The sequence below is a fragment of the Hemibagrus wyckioides genome, linkage group LG03, assembly GCF_019097595.1.
Source record: "Hemibagrus wyckioides isolate EC202008001 linkage group LG03, SWU_Hwy_1.0, whole genome shotgun sequence".
In the NCBI taxonomy this organism is placed as follows: domain Eukaryota; kingdom Metazoa; phylum Chordata; class Actinopteri; order Siluriformes; family Bagridae; genus Hemibagrus; species Hemibagrus wyckioides.
Window position 1 is genome coordinate 19465121 of NC_080712.1, and position 18065 is coordinate 19483185.

General features: G+C 36.4%; 1 protein-coding gene across 4 annotated transcripts in view; it reads right to left on the reverse strand.

Annotated features, from left to right (window-relative positions):
• Positions 1-9965: 9965 nt before the first annotated feature.
• col13a1 (collagen, type XIII, alpha 1) overlaps positions 9966-18065 on the reverse strand; it is a 73192-nt gene continuing 65092 nt past the window's right edge. For all 4 annotated transcript variants that reach the window (XM_058381184.1, XM_058381194.1, XM_058381210.1 and 1 more), the window contains 3 exons: positions 14583-14669; positions 11951-11989; positions 9966-11335 (listed from right to left, as the gene is read on the reverse strand). In XM_058381184.1, coding sequence (XP_058237167.1) covers positions 11333-11335; positions 11951-11989; positions 14583-14669 — 129 coding nt within the window. In that variant the 3' untranslated portion in view covers positions 9966-11332. The remainder of the gene's footprint in view (positions 11336-11950; positions 11990-14582; positions 14670-18065) is intronic.

Sequence of the window (18065 nt, forward strand, 5' to 3'; positions counted from 1 at the left end):
CACATTTGCTCAAAGAATATAGAAAATTACCCGTCAGAGCCGCGGGACACAGAGGTACAATGACCACTGTTAATGTGTTAAAGACATGTAAAATAGGCATGAGTATGGATCTGAGTAATTTCGACAAGGGCTTAATTGCTAGAATCTCCAAAACAGCAGGTGCTGTGGGATGTTCCCACTATGCAGTGGTTCAGGAATGGTTTGAGCATTAGTGCAGTGTGTATTTTACAGTAATATAATGGTGTATAGTACTGAAGCTCCAGACACAATGCCGTATCAACCCTATAGCAGAACCTTGTGCCAAACCTCCATTGATATCACACACTGTTAGCTTTAACAGCTTATACACTGATCAGCAATAACATTATGAGCACTGACAGGAGAAGTGAATAACACTGATTATCTCCTCATCATGGCACCTGTTAGTGGGTGGGATATATTAAGCAGCAAGTGAATATTTTGTCCTCAAAATGTAAGGATTTGAGCGAGTTTGATGAAGGGCCAGATTGTGATAGCTAGATGACTGGATCAGAGCATTTCCAAAACTGCAGCTCTTGTGAGGTGTTCCCAGTCCCTAGTGGTCATTATCTATCAAAAGTGGTCCAAGGAAGGAACAGTGGTGAACTGGCAACAGGGTCATGGGCGGCCAAGGCTCACTGATGCATAAGGGGAGCGAAGGCTGGTCCGTGTAATCCAATCCTACAGACAAGCTATTGGTTCTAAAATTGCTGAAGAAGTAAATGCTGGTTCTGATAGAAAGGTGTTAGAATACACAGTGCATCACAGTTTGTTGCGTATGGGGCTGCATAGCCTCAGACCAGTCAGGGTGCCCATGCTGACCCCTGTGCACCGCTGAAAGTGCCAACAATGGGCACGTGAGCATCAATCAATTATCAATTTCCTTTCATATAAAAATGTAAGCATGTTAAAAATAAGCTCCTCTGTATGTGTAAAACACAAGTGGTTGCCTAATAGACAGTTTATACAGGTTTTACACCAACTAATAATGACCAGATCAGTCATATGGCCCATTCTGCTGTCTCTCAGACCAAAAGCCACTCACCATAACTGCTAATCTTTTGGTCTCCAAGCCTACAAACCCATTTGATAGAGCTAGAGAATAACTAAACCTCCTTCTTCAACCAGGTTCATCATCACTCAACCACTTCAGAAGTGACACGACCTAAACAGTGACAGTATTTCTTCAGGTGTCAGTAAATGATTCTGTGCTAAAAAAATAAAATAAAATAATAATAATAATAAACCACCCCGAATAGAACAGTATCTTTGGTCGTCTCTCTCATAACATCTCAAGGCACATGATAGAAGAACACCTGTAGGACTCTCAGGAGCTTCAACATCGTCAATTTTCATCTAATGCACTTCTAGTCAGATACTTCAATATGATCTCAATCAATGGGTCTGATATGCAGACTGGAAAAAAGTAAGACGTGAGAGTAGTAATTAAAAATCAAAGAGATCAGATTCGCATGTTAGATCGAGTACAGCAGTACAGCAGACTCAGCAGTACGTTATTATAAATATTTCAAACCTAACCTAACCCCCAGAGGGCGCCCTTTCACAAACACATCATCTGCCTAGGATAAACCCCGGTCCCTTGAGAACCGCTTATCCTGAACATTTTAGTGCTCTAATACAACCACTTCACTTTAAGAGAGCTGTTAATTAGATCATTTAGAGCCAAAACTGTCCCATAGAGGATGGGAATCTTTGCCCTAGGCAAAGACTGTTGTTGTTGCTCAAAATATATTCATTATTATAATAAAAAATACTCAGGGACAGGGGTGTCGCTAGGGCTAATCTCGAGCCCATAATGATTTTAATCTAGCCTCGAATGTTTTATCCCGAATTTTTCCACCGGAGTGTAGAGGAATTACAATGTTGCTGGTTTTAGTTGAGCCTTTTAATGTACGCGATTTTGACGGACATCTCTCTCCGCGTGGGCCAAAGTACCGCGAGAGTGTGCGTTCAAATATGCTCTAGAACCGCTCTCGCGATACTTTAATATCATACACCCATGGTTTGCACAGCGCCACTTTCACACCACGTGACTAAAATACTTTACAGCCCTAGACCGCGACAGCAATTAAAAAAATGGTCAGAAAACAGAACAGTCTTATTATTTAAATAATAGCCTAACTATTCATTTTCAATGTTAACACAGTTGATAAAAGTCAGCTATCAAATGTATGTTGTGTCAAAAAGGAGGCCGACTGTCTTTGATTATGAAAACCCCTGACATATAGGACCCTTTTGAATATTATTCCATACCTAAGACGTACAAAAGCCTTAAATTAAATAAGCCTAAAGATAAATCTAAATAAAATATAAACTGTTAAAGCATTACAGTCTGAACATCATGACTTTCTATTATTCAACTAATGCAGTATTTAAGTTAAAATACATACATGGCTTAGGTGAACAATGGGCCAGAACAAACTCAATCATTTGGCTGTTCTGTCTATTGATAAAGGAATTCTCAGCATTATAAATACTAGTATGGTAATTGACCGTTTTGCTCATGTCAAGTCTCTGATGATTCCACCCTACATACAGTATAATACATACAGTAGTGCCAGCATAAATTAGGAATGAAATAAGAGGTGCAAGTATAATATAGATTTTTGTTAAATAATGATAATAATAATAATAATAATAATAATAATAATAATAATAATAATAATAATAATAATAATAATAATAATAATAAAGGATCTACATGACACTGCTTCACATACAAGCTGTAAAAGAGATAATACCTGTGTGAGAGAGAAAATGTAATGAATTTAATGAATTCCTTTTTTAGTAGAAATGATGGGAGGAGTCAGAAAAAAGATTGAATGAAATTACATACTGTTTGTGTTAATTTGTGTATATTATTAAACAATATTATATAAAAATGCCCTTACAAAACGTGTTATTCTTGCTTACCTCCTCTCCCTAATTAGCCCCTGATGTTTTCAAATCCTAGAAACACCCCTTGTGCTAAGGGTAGAAATATAACAACCACTATATACAAAACCACTAGACATCATCAAATTTCATTAACAAAGGCAAATGAGTCACATAAGTGCACACCATTCTCTGTATAAAGGTGTAGGTTTTGTGCCATTTTTACAATGCAAATTTCTTGAAAACAAGAAACATATAGTACATTTTTAATTAAAAAAAAAAAAAAAAAAAATATATATATATATATATATATATATATATATATATATATATATATATATATATAAAGTTAAATTATTATTATATTTGCACACACACACTATATTGCCAAAAGTTTTGGGCCACCCCTTCAAATCATTGAATTCAGGTTTTGTTTTTCAGGGGTTGGGCTTGGCTCCTTAGTTCCAGTGAAAGGAATTCTTAATGCTTCAGCATACCAAGACATTTTGGACAATTTCATGCTCCCAACTTTGTTTGAACAGTGTGGGGATGACCCCTTCCTGTTTCAACATGACTGCACACCAGTGCACAAAGCAAGGTCCATAAAGACAGATGAGTGAGTTTGGTGTGGAGGAAATTGACTGGTCTGCACAGCGTCCTGACCTCAACCTGATAGAACACCTTTGGGATGAATTAGAGCACAGACTGAGAGCCAGGTCCAACATCAGTGCCTGACCTCACAAATGTACTTCTAGAGGAATGGTTCCCAAAAACACACTCCTAAACCTTGTGGAAAGCCTTCCCAGAAGAGTTGAAGCTGTTATAGTTGCAAAGGGTGGGCCAACTCCATATTACATTCATGTGCATGTAAAGCTAGATAGACAGATAGTCAGGTTTTTCTCTTAGTAGGTGTTATTAGGCAAAAGGTCCTGCAAACTGTAACCCTTGAAATAAAATACACCTCCACTACCACCCCACATCACTGATATGTCTGTTACTCTTATGCATTTCACCCAGATTTAAAGTATCATACCTAGTTCATGTAGCTTAAAATCATCATTGCAGTTTCATGTATTCAGACCAAATATCTTTTGAGTATGAGAGATGAGGATTATTTCCAATACAATCTGTAACAATAACCCCCTCTGGTGGATACAAAAGGTAACAATGTCCACTTTCTGTGTAGCCCATAGACACTTTAGCCCATTAAATTGAGACCAAAAAGAATGATCAGGAAACACTGGGTAACAGCACACATACAGTCTCCTTCAAAAGTACTGGAACAGCAAAGCCAATTGTTTGTTTTTTGCTATACACCCAACACTTAATATTTAGTTTTATATCTCTTGTTGCAATATCACATCAAGATGGTGACTCAGTGATGCTTTTCCAGACATGTTTTCCAGGTGTTGTTTGTTTAGGGGATTTTACCCTACAGTCTACTCTTTAAAGAGAAAATGATGCTCCAGGTCTGGTGATTGAGAAAACCCTTCAATTTTTTTCCCCTTATGAGGTTGTTTGTTGTGTTGTCAGTGTATTTGGGTCATTCTCTTGCTACATGATGAAGTTCCTCATAATTAGATTGGATACATTTCTTTGTCACTTGGCAGACAGAATGTTTCTGTAAACTTCTGAATTTATTCCTACTCTAGCATCATGAATCACATCATCAATCAGCCATGCAAGCCCAAGCTATGACATTACCTCAGATGGTTTTGGATCAGGAGCAGATCCTTTCTTTCTCCACGCTTTGGTCTTTCCATCACATTTTAGTCTGACCTGTTTGCTGTCTGGTTGTTAGTAAAAACCAACAGTTCCTTTCTTTTTCAAGACTTTCCAAATTGTTGTATTACCAATACCCAATGTGTATGCAATGGCTCTGATGGATTTTCTCTGATTTAAATTTTCCATTTTTTCAAAGCTTCAAAATGGCTCACTTTTCTCCCATAGACAGCTCTTGCCATATACAAGTGCCATAGACAAGTGCCATGTTCTATATTGTTGAACACATCTAGATGTAAATATAAGGAAATAAAAGCTGAAATTCATATTCTTCTGAATTCAAACCTAAATGTCTTTCATTTACAGCACAAACAAAACTCTGCTTGTTGATGTTCCAATTTTCGGAGAGGTACTATATATTTATAACTCCCCCACACCTGCTAACACATAGTGTTTGTTTGGTAAGACATGGCACTCACCACCTTATTAGACTTGGGAGCCTCCAGAATCTCTGTGGACAAGGAAAGACACAAAGACAAAAAAAACAGTGAAGGCCATATTTCTAAAATCCAACAAATTTGTGCTTCCTTGGTCTTTGCACGTTTGCTTTGTAAACACAGGGGTCTGTAGTGCCACCTATGTCACTCGTGACCTTTCGACATGATTATGTTGTACGCAGTGTCGTGGACGCGCATCCTAGAGCTAGTGCTAGGTGAGCTTTTGTGGTTAAAAAGTATATTTTTCTAACAAAATGGCTGATCGTTTCTCTAGATAAGACCCTTCTTCCTCGGCTGGGATCGTTTAGAGCCCTCTGAAGCTGCCTTTAAACTGTGTTTTGGAAGTTCAAACTGTGAGTGCACTGTTGAAGTTGAAAAAACATAATTTCTTTACGACTGAAGAAAAAAACAGAAAATTTAAAAAAATTAAGAAAAAAACAGAGAAATACAGATCTCAATGTACTGTAACATTTATGTTGTTTCTGTCAATCTCAAACAATCAGATATTTGTACATTGCCATTTTTCACTTGGGTAGTATTTGCATACATTGCACTAGTATAAAGTATATTGTAGGAGAATGTTGGACATGGAGCTGCCAGGCAGGAGGAAAAGAGGAAGGCCAAAGAAGAGGTATATGGATGTAATAAATGAGGATATGAAGCTAGTGGGTGTAAGTGTTGAGGATGCAGAAGATAGGGATAGGTGGAGAGAGATGATTCACTGTGGCCACCCCTGAAGGGAAAAGCTGAAAGAAGAAGTAGAGTCTTTGATATAAAATCTTTGTATTTAGATGCACATCATGTTCATCAACTCCTTTATCCTGGTCAGGCGACTGTGAATCTGGAGCCTATCCTGGGAACACTGATCTTAAGTTGGGAATACTTGAATGGGACACCAGTCTTTGGAGGAATATGGTTCCTATTCAACATCCATGGACAATCCACCAATAATCTAGCAATTATAAACAAATAGTTGTTGCATTCCTACATAGCATAGCCTTCAACAGTGTTTTAAAGAAGCTAAAGAAGCCAGTGGAACTTAAAGATCAGTCTCCGGCTTTTCTCCAGATTAGCTACATTGACCCTGAGGTTCTCTCTGTCCTCAAAATGTGTCTGCTTCTCCCCAGATGACCACAATCACCTCAGCACAGGTTCTGTGGCTGAAAAAAACTGCAGTCTATGCAACAAACAGCTGCATGAATCATCAAGAATCATTAAAAAGAAATAGTTTATAAAGGGAACCAAAATAATCACCCCAAACTGGAACCCCAAACGGAAGGCCTGCTTTCCTAGCTGCCATGGCAGATTGTAAACAAAACTTATGGTCTGATAAAAACTGAAAATGATCCTACATATGTTTAGAATATAGCAATGTGATAATCAACATCAAGCACAATTTTTTTCCACAACCTTTTATTGAATGTCATTGTCATTATTCTGCTACAGATGGTAAATGATTGCTTTGAAAAACAGGTTAGCTACAAGTTTAAAAAAAATTCATATAAATAAATATTTAGGTCTTAGGTGTTAAGAATGGCATACAATGGATTTGTTGTAATAACAGTAATAAATCATTACATCTCAGTTGTTTCAAAAAAAAGAAAGAAAGAAAAAAGAAACCAGAAAGCATGTTTGCTCAAAGATTGCTCTATATTTGCTAGAGTATGGATATTGTAGCGGAATACAACGTAATTCATGAAAACAATATTAAACATGCAAGTGAATGTTCGTGTTATCATTTAACCTTAAAATTGCATTACGATGTAGAAATGCCCTTGTATCCATTTTTTTTTAGTTATTTGAACTGTGCTGAACAAGAAAACAATGAGAACTTCAATAAACTACCTCCCAGTATGCATGCTGCATGCATTCTGTAAAACCAGCAAAACAAATGAATCTGTAGTGTCATAAACTGACTATAGAACACAACCAGTCACAGAAGTCTGCTTTACTAACATGGTAAGGCTAAAGCTGAGATCTATAGATCAGAAATCAGAATGAACTGAGCATAAACTGGCATCCAAGTCTGCAGCTTGAGAGCTGTTGTAACAGAAAACTCTTTAAAGAGTATGCTGTACTCTTCGTACAGTTACAGCCATGCAGGCTGAGATCAGCTAGGAAATCAGATACGTTTTTTTTTAATACAAAAGCAGTACATTATACTATATACAAATAGAGAAAAACACAGAATGAAATGGCCACTCTAAACATTGTGTGACCTTACACACTCTTTTGTACATAAAATCAGACATCGTATTTTATAAAGAATATCACTGGCACTTTTATAAATTATTTCGTAAATGTCGTTGCTGAATACACGAAGAATTGCCCATTTTCAACTCTGTTCTTTCTAGCTTGAGTGAAATCCTAAATATGGACTAGATTTAAATTATAGCTAAAACTAATACAAACATTAACCAGATTTGATGTATTACACTGTATTTTAAGTGTAGTAGTTGTTGTTTTACCTAAAGAACCTACTTATAAAATAAAAAAAAAAACATAATTGATTAGACACTACAAGAATTGAATATGTTTAGATTAGAACTATACTAATTAGTAATCTATTGTACACATTATAATTAGAATACACTGTACAAAGAACAGGATAGCATCAAAACACAGTACAGGTCATGTCATTAGGGAAATGTTCTGTTTGAAAGATAAATGACACAGTACATACATTGCAAATGCCGTCTGAAACAAAGTGAATTATAACACACTGCTTTCAATGTGCAAAGTCAAAACTGTCAGAAATACCTCAGTATGATATGGGCATAAAATAAAACACTTCATGACATCAGTGAAATCAGATGCCTTCAACTGTAAGCCTGTTAAATAGTAAATGTACAAGCAGTTGATGATTTCATAATTTCATATTTTTTTGCATAAAACGTTTAAACCAAGAAATACTTGCAAATGATAATGAAAAATGTATTCACTCTTGATAGGAATATATCTGAAGCAAGTTAGGTCACAAGAAGGTTTTAGCAAGTATTATTTTAGTATTATTAAGTTATAATTCTATTTACATGCCAAAAGATATTCATCAGACCACATGATCCTCAGCTTTTGGACATTTGGACAACTCTAAACCGCTTAATGATGTTGACTAAAGTCACTGTATTTTAGAATGAAATTAATCCTGAAGCCAATTATCCTGCTATGCTGTTATAATAGGTCACAAATTAAAAAAAAAAAAAAAATGAAATCCATTTTAAAAATGCTGTTATGGCAATTATTTTGCTTTTTGCAGTGCAAACAGCAAATGTTGATGTTAACAGAACATTTAGCAGATGAAAATTTTAGAAGATACAAGTAAAATATAGTTGATAACAAGCACTAGTTGATGAAGGCTGACAATAGCAGTCAGTACAGTATGACATCAGGAATGCTTCTGTGCATTGGGCTATCCACATAAACAGGAGTGTTAATAAACACCTCATCAACTGTAAGCTTCTACACATCGAAAACAGGTCACATTGCTGGTGAAAAATAAAAGCAGGTTTGTGTGAATATGTACAGAGCAATACTGTTACTATGTGTATGGATTTCATGTGCCTTTGAGTTTAATAACATACCAGACAAACAGAAGTGTCTAAATGGGGCCTATATAAAGTATTTTTTTAAAACTATATACCATCTGTGAAGAAATGCTCAATAATTTACTTTATGTGACCATTTGATGAAAAAGCTTCTTTTTTTTTTTTGAATGAATAAAAGCTAGCTGCCTAGCATACAAGCACATTGTGTATTAAGAAAAGAAAATTTTTTCTCATGCAGCTGTGGGTGTTTTGATACAAATTTGATCTATCATCTTCAATGAAAGAATATCCAATATCTCCAAACCCTTCTAATAGCAGGAAAAGTACAATTACATGAAAACATCTTGTAGAAATGTTTATAGCAAATATAAATGATTACCTTAAACAGCTGCAAGTCTTTCTTGTCGTGTTGTGATAGCTGGATATATCTGATATCTGTCTGCTTTACTATGAAGCAGTTTGTAAATATAAATACATTTTTAAACATATGATATGAATTGAACTGTCTTTCTTTGAATGAAGGCACATACAACATGGTTCTGTACATGTCCTGTCACTCTCAGACTGACAAAAGGCAGTGAAAGTAGAAAATCAGGAATCATTAAAGGATTGTTTTTTGCTTGTTAGTCTGGAAACACATGACCACCGAGTTGACGTGTTCAGTGAGCTGCGCTGAATTCTCAAATCACAGTTACTGGTGTCCAATAATTAAAAAAAGGAAAAAAAATAAAAATAAAAAACGATCATTTTCACATAGTGAACATGATAAAAAAAAGAAAGAAATGTGTATACAATGTGGAGCAATGATACACTGTTTTTGTTATGGCAGTTTCTCTGATGAAGCCGTCAGCAGAAAAATGTCAAGATGGCTTACGTAGTCCTATCAAAGAGAAGGGCGTTCACCTGCGCCACCTTCCAGGAACACTACGTGTGCTTAACTCTCATGAACATCCATGAAACAGCCACAGCAGGTCTGAACTTAAAGATCTCCTCTTCAAGTTTCTTCATATAGCTTAGATTAAAACCTCACCAGTGAAGAGGTGGGTCTTAATTTTGTTGTTACTTCTTAGCCAGCTGGAAAGGATTCTGACCCTTTCAATAAAACAAAGACAGTGCAGATGTTCCAGATTATTTTTGTTTAAGTACACCAGGCTTTAAAAGAATTAAATCACAATTTTTCCTCCAGGTGCAGGCACAACACAATCATAAGAAGTTCAAGGATACAAGATGCAATTTTTAAAAAATGCTGGTAAAATCAATAGGAACATTTAGTCAAAGCAAAAATGAATTCATTAACTCTGAGCAAGACTTTTATTTTTAGTAAATAAGACTGGCTTGAACTGATATAGGTTTAACTATGATTTATTTGCATTTATGTTCATTTAGAGAGCTTTTTTTGACATTATCCTTGATATGTCTCTCGCTCCTATGAGTAGGAATATGGCAGCACAGGTATCTGAGGTATTACAGCCTGATGACTGGTTTACTGAAGCTGATTGTTATTAAAGCTAGAATTAATCTCAAAAACATGCTTTTCATGGTAAGCAGCAGCAATCAAACACAAAAATCAAATTAATCACTCCTTCAACACACATACATGACAAGAAAACAAAACAGATGAACAAACGTTAGCTTGGGCCCCTCCTCATATGACTAGACGCTGTTTAATGTGTAACGGTTGGATATCGTCTTGGCTTTGCCTTTGTCCTGATTTCAGCTCGTCAGATGAGGTACAATAAGGCAGAGAAGCATAATAGCAAATGCAGCAGCTTGCTTGTCAGTGAGCAGCAATATACATATGGTATAAAATTATACAAAGTCTTCATAAGAGATTAGTCAGGTGAATAACATGGCTTTGGCACTACTCTAACACATGGCAAGGGCTAACAAAAAAAGAAATAGCAGTTGCTTAAAATAAGATCTGATCTGTAATTGCTATGTATGGCCTGTCAAGGCAAACAATAATTATAAGGCACCCTGCATAGAGAGAAATAATCTCATAAAGCTGCCCGAGAATTGCTCTGTTAATTTGTCAACTTTGGACTTAATAGATTTTTTTTCAGGACACTATCAAAAAGATTACAACATTTACTGACCATATATGCTAATAATTTATGCATTGAAAGATACTAATTGCCTTGATTTAAAACCTCAGTGCCTGTTTGGTTATATGTCCTAAGCACACTGTTTTAAATGATCCCTTTGAGTAAACATTACAGATTACAGCGGTGGTCAGTGCTATACATCTTTGGTGTCTATTTTAATCTCAGAAATGAGGGGTTTCCTCACAAAAAGGCCACTTCAAAAATCCAGCCCCACTGATTAGTGCAGCATGGTCTGTTCAAAACACCATTATACAATAAGTTAAAAGGCACAAATCAGTTAACATAATGCACAAATATCATGCATATGCTGCCTCAGTATATTTCCTCCTTAATCAAAACATTTTGCATAATGCATTGGCACAGTATAAAATCCATTACATAAAAAAAATATTGCCAGTAATAAAAAATAAACAATAATAAAAATAAATCTGTACAAAAGTCCTGCCAGTATTTTTAGGGTTTTCTGTATTTTTTCCCAACATATAACAAAGCAAACAGTACAAAAATAAATATTCTATGTACAATCAGAGACAACAATCCGGAATTAATGTCACTGCAAAACAAGAAACACAAAAAGCACTTGTTATTTCATGCATGGAGCACACAGTAATTATTTCAGAAACATTATTAGTGTAGTAGCATTGTTACATTACACTACTGAAATAAGTAACAATCTACATATACATCAATGTGGATTATAAATTGATAAAATTTACAGATTATCAGGTAATTCTCAATAATCTTCAACTTACTAAACCAAACAATCCAATTTTAATAGTATACCTTCATATTATTTAATTTATTATAGCACAGGTTCTCAAACTTTCTTTAGTCAGTGACCACTTTTAACTATAAAATAAATTCATCAGACTCCTGTACTATACATTTCTTTTCTGAACACAGTCCACTATTCAAATATTAGATGCATTTTTCAGTTGTGTAAAATAATGTTCAAGTCAAATTTTTAAGATAAAGCTTTTTGATTGGAGACTATTTTTGATCTGACCTGACGTTATATTTTAAATAGATTTTTAGTATGTATTTAAAATTAAACACCAGTTTGTACCACTGCATTACAGCACTGGGTGTGTTAGTAGATGCACAGTCCTAATTATTGCATCACAACAAATCCACTGCACAACAAGAGATTAGATCTGAAACTACTTACTTTATTCCAACATCCTGGTACTGGTAGACCATCATCACCCTGAGAAACACAGAGGCAAAAAATGTTTAAATCTAAGGACATAAAATCGTAAGAATCATTTTCATTGTCAATCAGTTTCATGTTCTACATAGGACACACACTGCACTGATGGAGGATTTTTTTTTGTCAATTAATTTTTCACACTTCACTATCATGTGACAGCTACCAACCAGGGAGGGTATAGCCAACACATACATCATCTGAGACATGTGAAGCCAACCTTCATGCTCATGCAGCATCACAGGCCTCTAAGCAAAGCAAACTCTAAGGAACACGCTATCTGAATTATTCTACATACAGAGACCTGGGATTGGCTAGTGTCATACTGACTGACAGAAGAGAGAGGAGAGAGCCCTCCTACTCAGAGAGCTCAGCTAAGTTTGCTCTCTTGACTCCCAGCTAGCCACGGATGGTTGTGGCATCATCAGGATTCAAACTCGTGATCTTTCGACAATAGGGTGACAGCTTTTCGGTTGTGGCCACGTGGGTCTCGAGTTTGTTATGTTTAGAGCACTGTGATGCTTAGAGCACTGCACCTCCTCCATCAGTGGAAAGAAACATCCAGAATCAACTGAAGACAATGTATAGTCTGGAGATGGTGGTACGCATGATTTCAGTGATAGTAACATGGTAGTAGGCATTGTCTTGATATACACTTACTGAACTAAAGCCTGTACACCTACACATTCATGCAATAATCTAATCAGCCTATTGTGTTGCAGAAGTGCAATGAATAAAATCATGCAGCTTTGATTATGATAATGTTCACATCAACCATCTGAATCTGAAAAAATGTGATCTCAGTGAATTTGCGAACTGTTGGTGCCAGACAGCCGGCTTTTAGTATTTCTATAACTGTTGATCTCCTGGGATTTCTGAGAACCTTGAGGCAGTTCCACTTTTGTCAGCCAAGAACAGAAAGCTGAAGCTTCATTGTGCACAGGCTCACCAAAACTGGACAGTTGACAAATGGAAAAACATTGACTCTGGGACCAGAGGTTTGGGAGTTCAAGTCCTAGTACTGCCAAGCTGCTACTGTTGGACCCTTGGGCAAGCCCCTTAATCCTGTCTGTTTCAGGTGTGCTGTATCATGGCTGGTGTGCTGCGCTCTGACCCCAGCTTCCTAACAAGCTGGGAAATGTGAAGACATGAATGTCACTATGCTTTAATGTATATGTGATGAATAAAGACTTCCAGCCTGATCTGATGAATCCCCATTTTTTGCTCAGGCACACATATGGTAGGGCCAGAATTTGTCCAGGCTGGTAAAGGTGGTGTAATGGTGTGGGGAATGTTTTCATTCTTTGGCAAACTGCTATGGTATAAGAGGAATAAAAACCTTCAGACAGATTTTTACTGGAAAATAATCACCCCACACTGAGGTTAGTGTGGAAAGAATTGTTACATAAAGGAAAATATATAATCCATGCAGTTATATTTCAATTTTAATTTTAAGATATCTAAAAAGTGGAATTGTTACTTACTTATTTATTAATGAGCAAGCTTTCTGAATCAAGCATTCCATATTTCACTATATTTAGAATGTATAAGAATGAATATCAGGCACAACAAATGATTTATATAACCAAGCTTGTTAGCTTTTTATATTATGTAATAAAAACTTATTAGGATTTAGACATGCAATAAGCAATTTCCTAACATCATACCAGCACACTGAACAGGAAAAAAAGGCTCTCAAATCCAGACCTGGGAACCTGCTGACCCTCTCAAGCCGGTTGACTGAGTAATTATCAAGCCCCTGATAGACTATATCAGGTATATACCTGTATATTGTGTATTGTGCAAGACAGTGGGTCCCCAGGAGTGAAGCTGAAATTTCCTTGATATTTACTGTGGTGTTTCACTGTGCAAGTGCATGTTAGATGCTCTTAAAGTTGAGTATCAGGTGAAGCATACGAGGAAGCTATTGAGGGGTTTGGCAACAAGCAAACGTGCTAGAAAAAAAGACAGATATGTGGACAGACAGACAGAAAGAGAGAGAGAGAGAGAGAGAGAGAGAGAGCACCATACCACGGGGCACGGGGCATCCAACCCATCCAGGCCTGGCAAGCCTGGTTCACCTTTCTCCCCTTTAAAGCCTCGGAAGCCCTGTTCATGAAATTAACCACATCAACATCCTGGTATACCACAGTAGCCATACAGGCCACTGATTAGCCTCTAGGTCAGGCCAGTCTGAAGCATGCACAGCGGTCCTGATACTCGCAGAAAAAAGGCTGTAGAGAATGATTTCCACACTGTGAATTCAGCAGCACCTCCCTTTCCTGTCAATCCTGAAAATGGAAGAAGCCCAGAGAAGGTTCTGGTCCCTGCTCAAGGACTTAATTCACTGATCCTACATTCTATTTAAGTGTTTGGTGTAGAAGCATAAGCTAAGCAAGTGCCTTCCTAAAATAAAATAGAATTTTGCCAGTACTGAAATTCAAGATTTGGACCAGAACCACTTTGGGTATTTGTTAATGAGTTAATATCACATCAAGACACAAGGTGATGTCTACGGCTCCTGGGATTCTGTTTAGCCCAACTGCCATTGGCACCTTTAGCCTTGATGCAACACATGGAACGAAGAACATACCAAAGGACAAGGGGCATCTAATCCTGGGGCTCCTTGGTCTCCCTTATCCCCTTTGGCCCCCCTGTTGCCTCTCTTGCCCCTCTCCCCCTGCAAACAACAGTGCATTTAAAAAGACAAATTTTAGTCCTCCTTTTGATCTGAAGCAGTAATTATAAAAAATGCAAAATTCATCATCACTTTGAATAATTTTAAGTGTTTAAATGTTTGAAGAACATAAGAGTAGAAGATTTTTTGTACTGAATTTAGATAAAGCATAGTAAGAAAGGGATTCGGTGTGAGTGGAGGAGTTAGGGATGAAGGATGACAGCCAAAGCTACGGGTGTGCAAAACCTTCTCAGTAAGACTCTCCATTCCAACTGAAGCACGTGAAGTTTTTTTTTTGGCCCTATAGTTTGTACCTTGACTTATTATAATGTTTTCAGGCCTACAGTAAACTACCTTCAAAGATCATTTGTTACACAATGAACAGTTTTGTCCACTAGATGGAGAGCGGTACCACTAAACAACACACATTTCTAAGCACACATTACCGGTTAGTGAACCAAATGCTCAACTGTTAATATTGCTGTATGCAATTTGTATAATTTAATATGTCAATTACTTTTAGACATGATTACATAACCTCAGTAGTTATAGTGTACTACTTGAGTGATAAGATGAGAAAGCTCAAAATAATCTGTAGCCTTCAATCTGTACAATATACTGGAGGCCATTTCCAAAAACATTGCAACACATCTAGACCAAATTTACCCTATGCATATTCTAAAATACAGACGACACGTTAAAGAAAAAAAAAAACATTGTCTTATTATGGTATTGTGCCACCACAAGCCATCAGGAACTGCTTCACTTTCACCTAGGAATAGATTCTATAAGTACTAAACTGGAGGGAATAACACTATATGTCCAAAACATCTTTCTCTCAGTATTGATGTTTTGATGGCAGTGTTGGAGAGCTCTGTCTAACAAATCACTGATACATGTTCTTCTGGGCTAAGGTCTGGTGACTGTGAAAGCCTTAACCTACTGTATCATTTACATCATTTTCATACTCATCAAACCATTCAGTGAATCCTCATGAATAAGTGGTCTGTTTTAAACTTTAGGTTTGCACACCAAAGTCTAAGGCTATTGAGAGTTTCCAGGAATTTGGGATTTCATGGCTTAGGATCTGCATCTGACCAGAGTGCACAGTTCTCATGCTGAAAACAGCTATAGTGTTATATAGAAAGATAGCAGGTGAAATGCAAAAGAGAAAGGGTGTTCATTTTAGTATGCCTCAACTACAGCATGTCTGAAAGTTCACGAACCAAAAGCAGTAAAACAACATATAGTTAATTTTGTATTTATTATTTAAAAGCATTTTCTCAGATGCTACATAATATTTTTGCAGATTTTGCTTAGCATACCCAGATGAATATATTCACTTGATATTGGTTCCTGACTTCTCAGACCAAATGGAGACTCTTGTAAGGTTTCTTAATGGGTTGGCCGATACTTGAAATTACTTTTAATGTTCAAAAGTGCAATTATAAATTTTTCAAATACACCTAGTACTTTATTATGGGCCAAAATATTGTATATTGTATTTTTTTAATATTGGAAAATAAAAATATACAATATTGTATATGCTATATTTTTGTTCTTTCTAAAGCTTCTTTCTTAATTTAGAGCGTGGCCCTTGAGTATATTGGAAAGCTGTCTTTATTTGTAGCTTAAAGGCTTAGTGGTGTCTCACAAATAATTACTATCCTTAGCTGTAGACCTGGAAGAGATAAAGGATGATATTTTTGAGAACTGTGTACACTATCCGAGGCAGAGGACATTAAAGGCTAGCTGGCAGGAAGTTAAGTGGAAGAAGGCAGGAAGAGTAAGGAGGAGTAGTAACCCAGACTAGAACATTAGAGGAGCAGGAGGAGGCCAGGGAGGGAGAGAGGGACAGAGAGGACGGCAAAAAGAGCCATGGATCACAGGCCAAGGTGCAGGGGAGGAAAAGGGGAGAGGAAGACCTGCAGAAAAACAGAGGAAGACAGAGGAAAACAGTAAAACAGTTCTGAGACATGTAGGTCCTCCTCAGTACCTTCAACTGAACTTACTATTAATAAAACTTTTTAAGAACAAGCAAACTTTTCTTAGTCAAATAAATCTTAGGGACAATGAATTCAGACTATTTGGGGTAACCGAACCTATTCTTAACTGTAAAATCTACCTATACCTATTTCTGAATATTTCTAGAGGAGATGCTGGTAGGAGCACTGGCATTCTTACCAAGTGGGAGGTTTTCAGGCAAAGTGTTAATAGGAGGGAGATGCACATATATTGTGGCAAGAATGGGAATGTAAATGTGTATGAACTAGCACACATACTCTTCTGACCACAGAAAAAATTTTTGCAGGATCTTTTTACATGTACTTTTAATGTATTAAGACATGCTGAAGGGGCTTTGCTACTAAGCTACTAATACAAGGTGAGAATATGTCTCTAAATAATTATTCATCACTGTATGTTCTAGGCACCCTGGACAAATTGTATCTTAAATGTTATTTACTGCTTTTTTAATTGTCCATAGAAAACCTTAAGTAATAGACATCACTAAGGCTGTCTGCTATTACCTACAGAAACAGAAGCAAGTGACAGGTAAAGTCTGCAGAAAAACTGTGCTAGGTTCTCCTAGATGCATGAAAACACAGCCAGCTTTCTTACGTAACTGCACAACATTGAAGATGCAGTTTTTAAAGCAAACGAGGGTCACAGCCATTACTTATTTGGTTTAGTTTATTGTAGCTTACTGCTTTATCAACATGAATAAATGTTTTCTTTTATTATTTTCGCTTTGGCTTCTGCAGAATCTTGTATATGATTACTGTTTCAGTATTTTTTTATAAGTCTATGCTTAATCAATGTGAATTATGTATAGTGAGAGCTTAATTTTCACTGCTAATTAACATCAGCATTTAACAGCTTTATTTTTGTGTAGGCACAAGAGTAATATTGTGATATTATTCATTTAGTTGACTATGAGCCAATTTTTCTTCTATTTACCCAGTAGCATTTCTCAGAAATGAAAGCCTCTGCAAGAATGTGGGTATAGTGAGGCAACAGGGCAGGTGACTTTCAATATCTGCCAATTCTGGCATTTGCAAACCTACTTCGGTCCAAATATGTGCTACATTTACCATCTGAAAAAACCCAGCTTTAATTTATCCACAAGTCCAAAAAGTTTAGTTTAGTGGACATATGGTATTCCACTTCTACTAAAATAGGCTACTTCACCCGACTACAAACTACTACTAACTAAATGATTTAATTGGTTTATCTAACTAATAGAAATAGGTAACTCACTAAAGGAAATCAAAAGCTGGTTTGATTGTGTTCGTCAATGATAATGTATTTATTTTAATCCAGACTCTTTTTATTATATGTTTGCTGTTCTTCATCAAGTTACTGCACAGATGGTCATTGTTATAATACTGAGAAATTAGA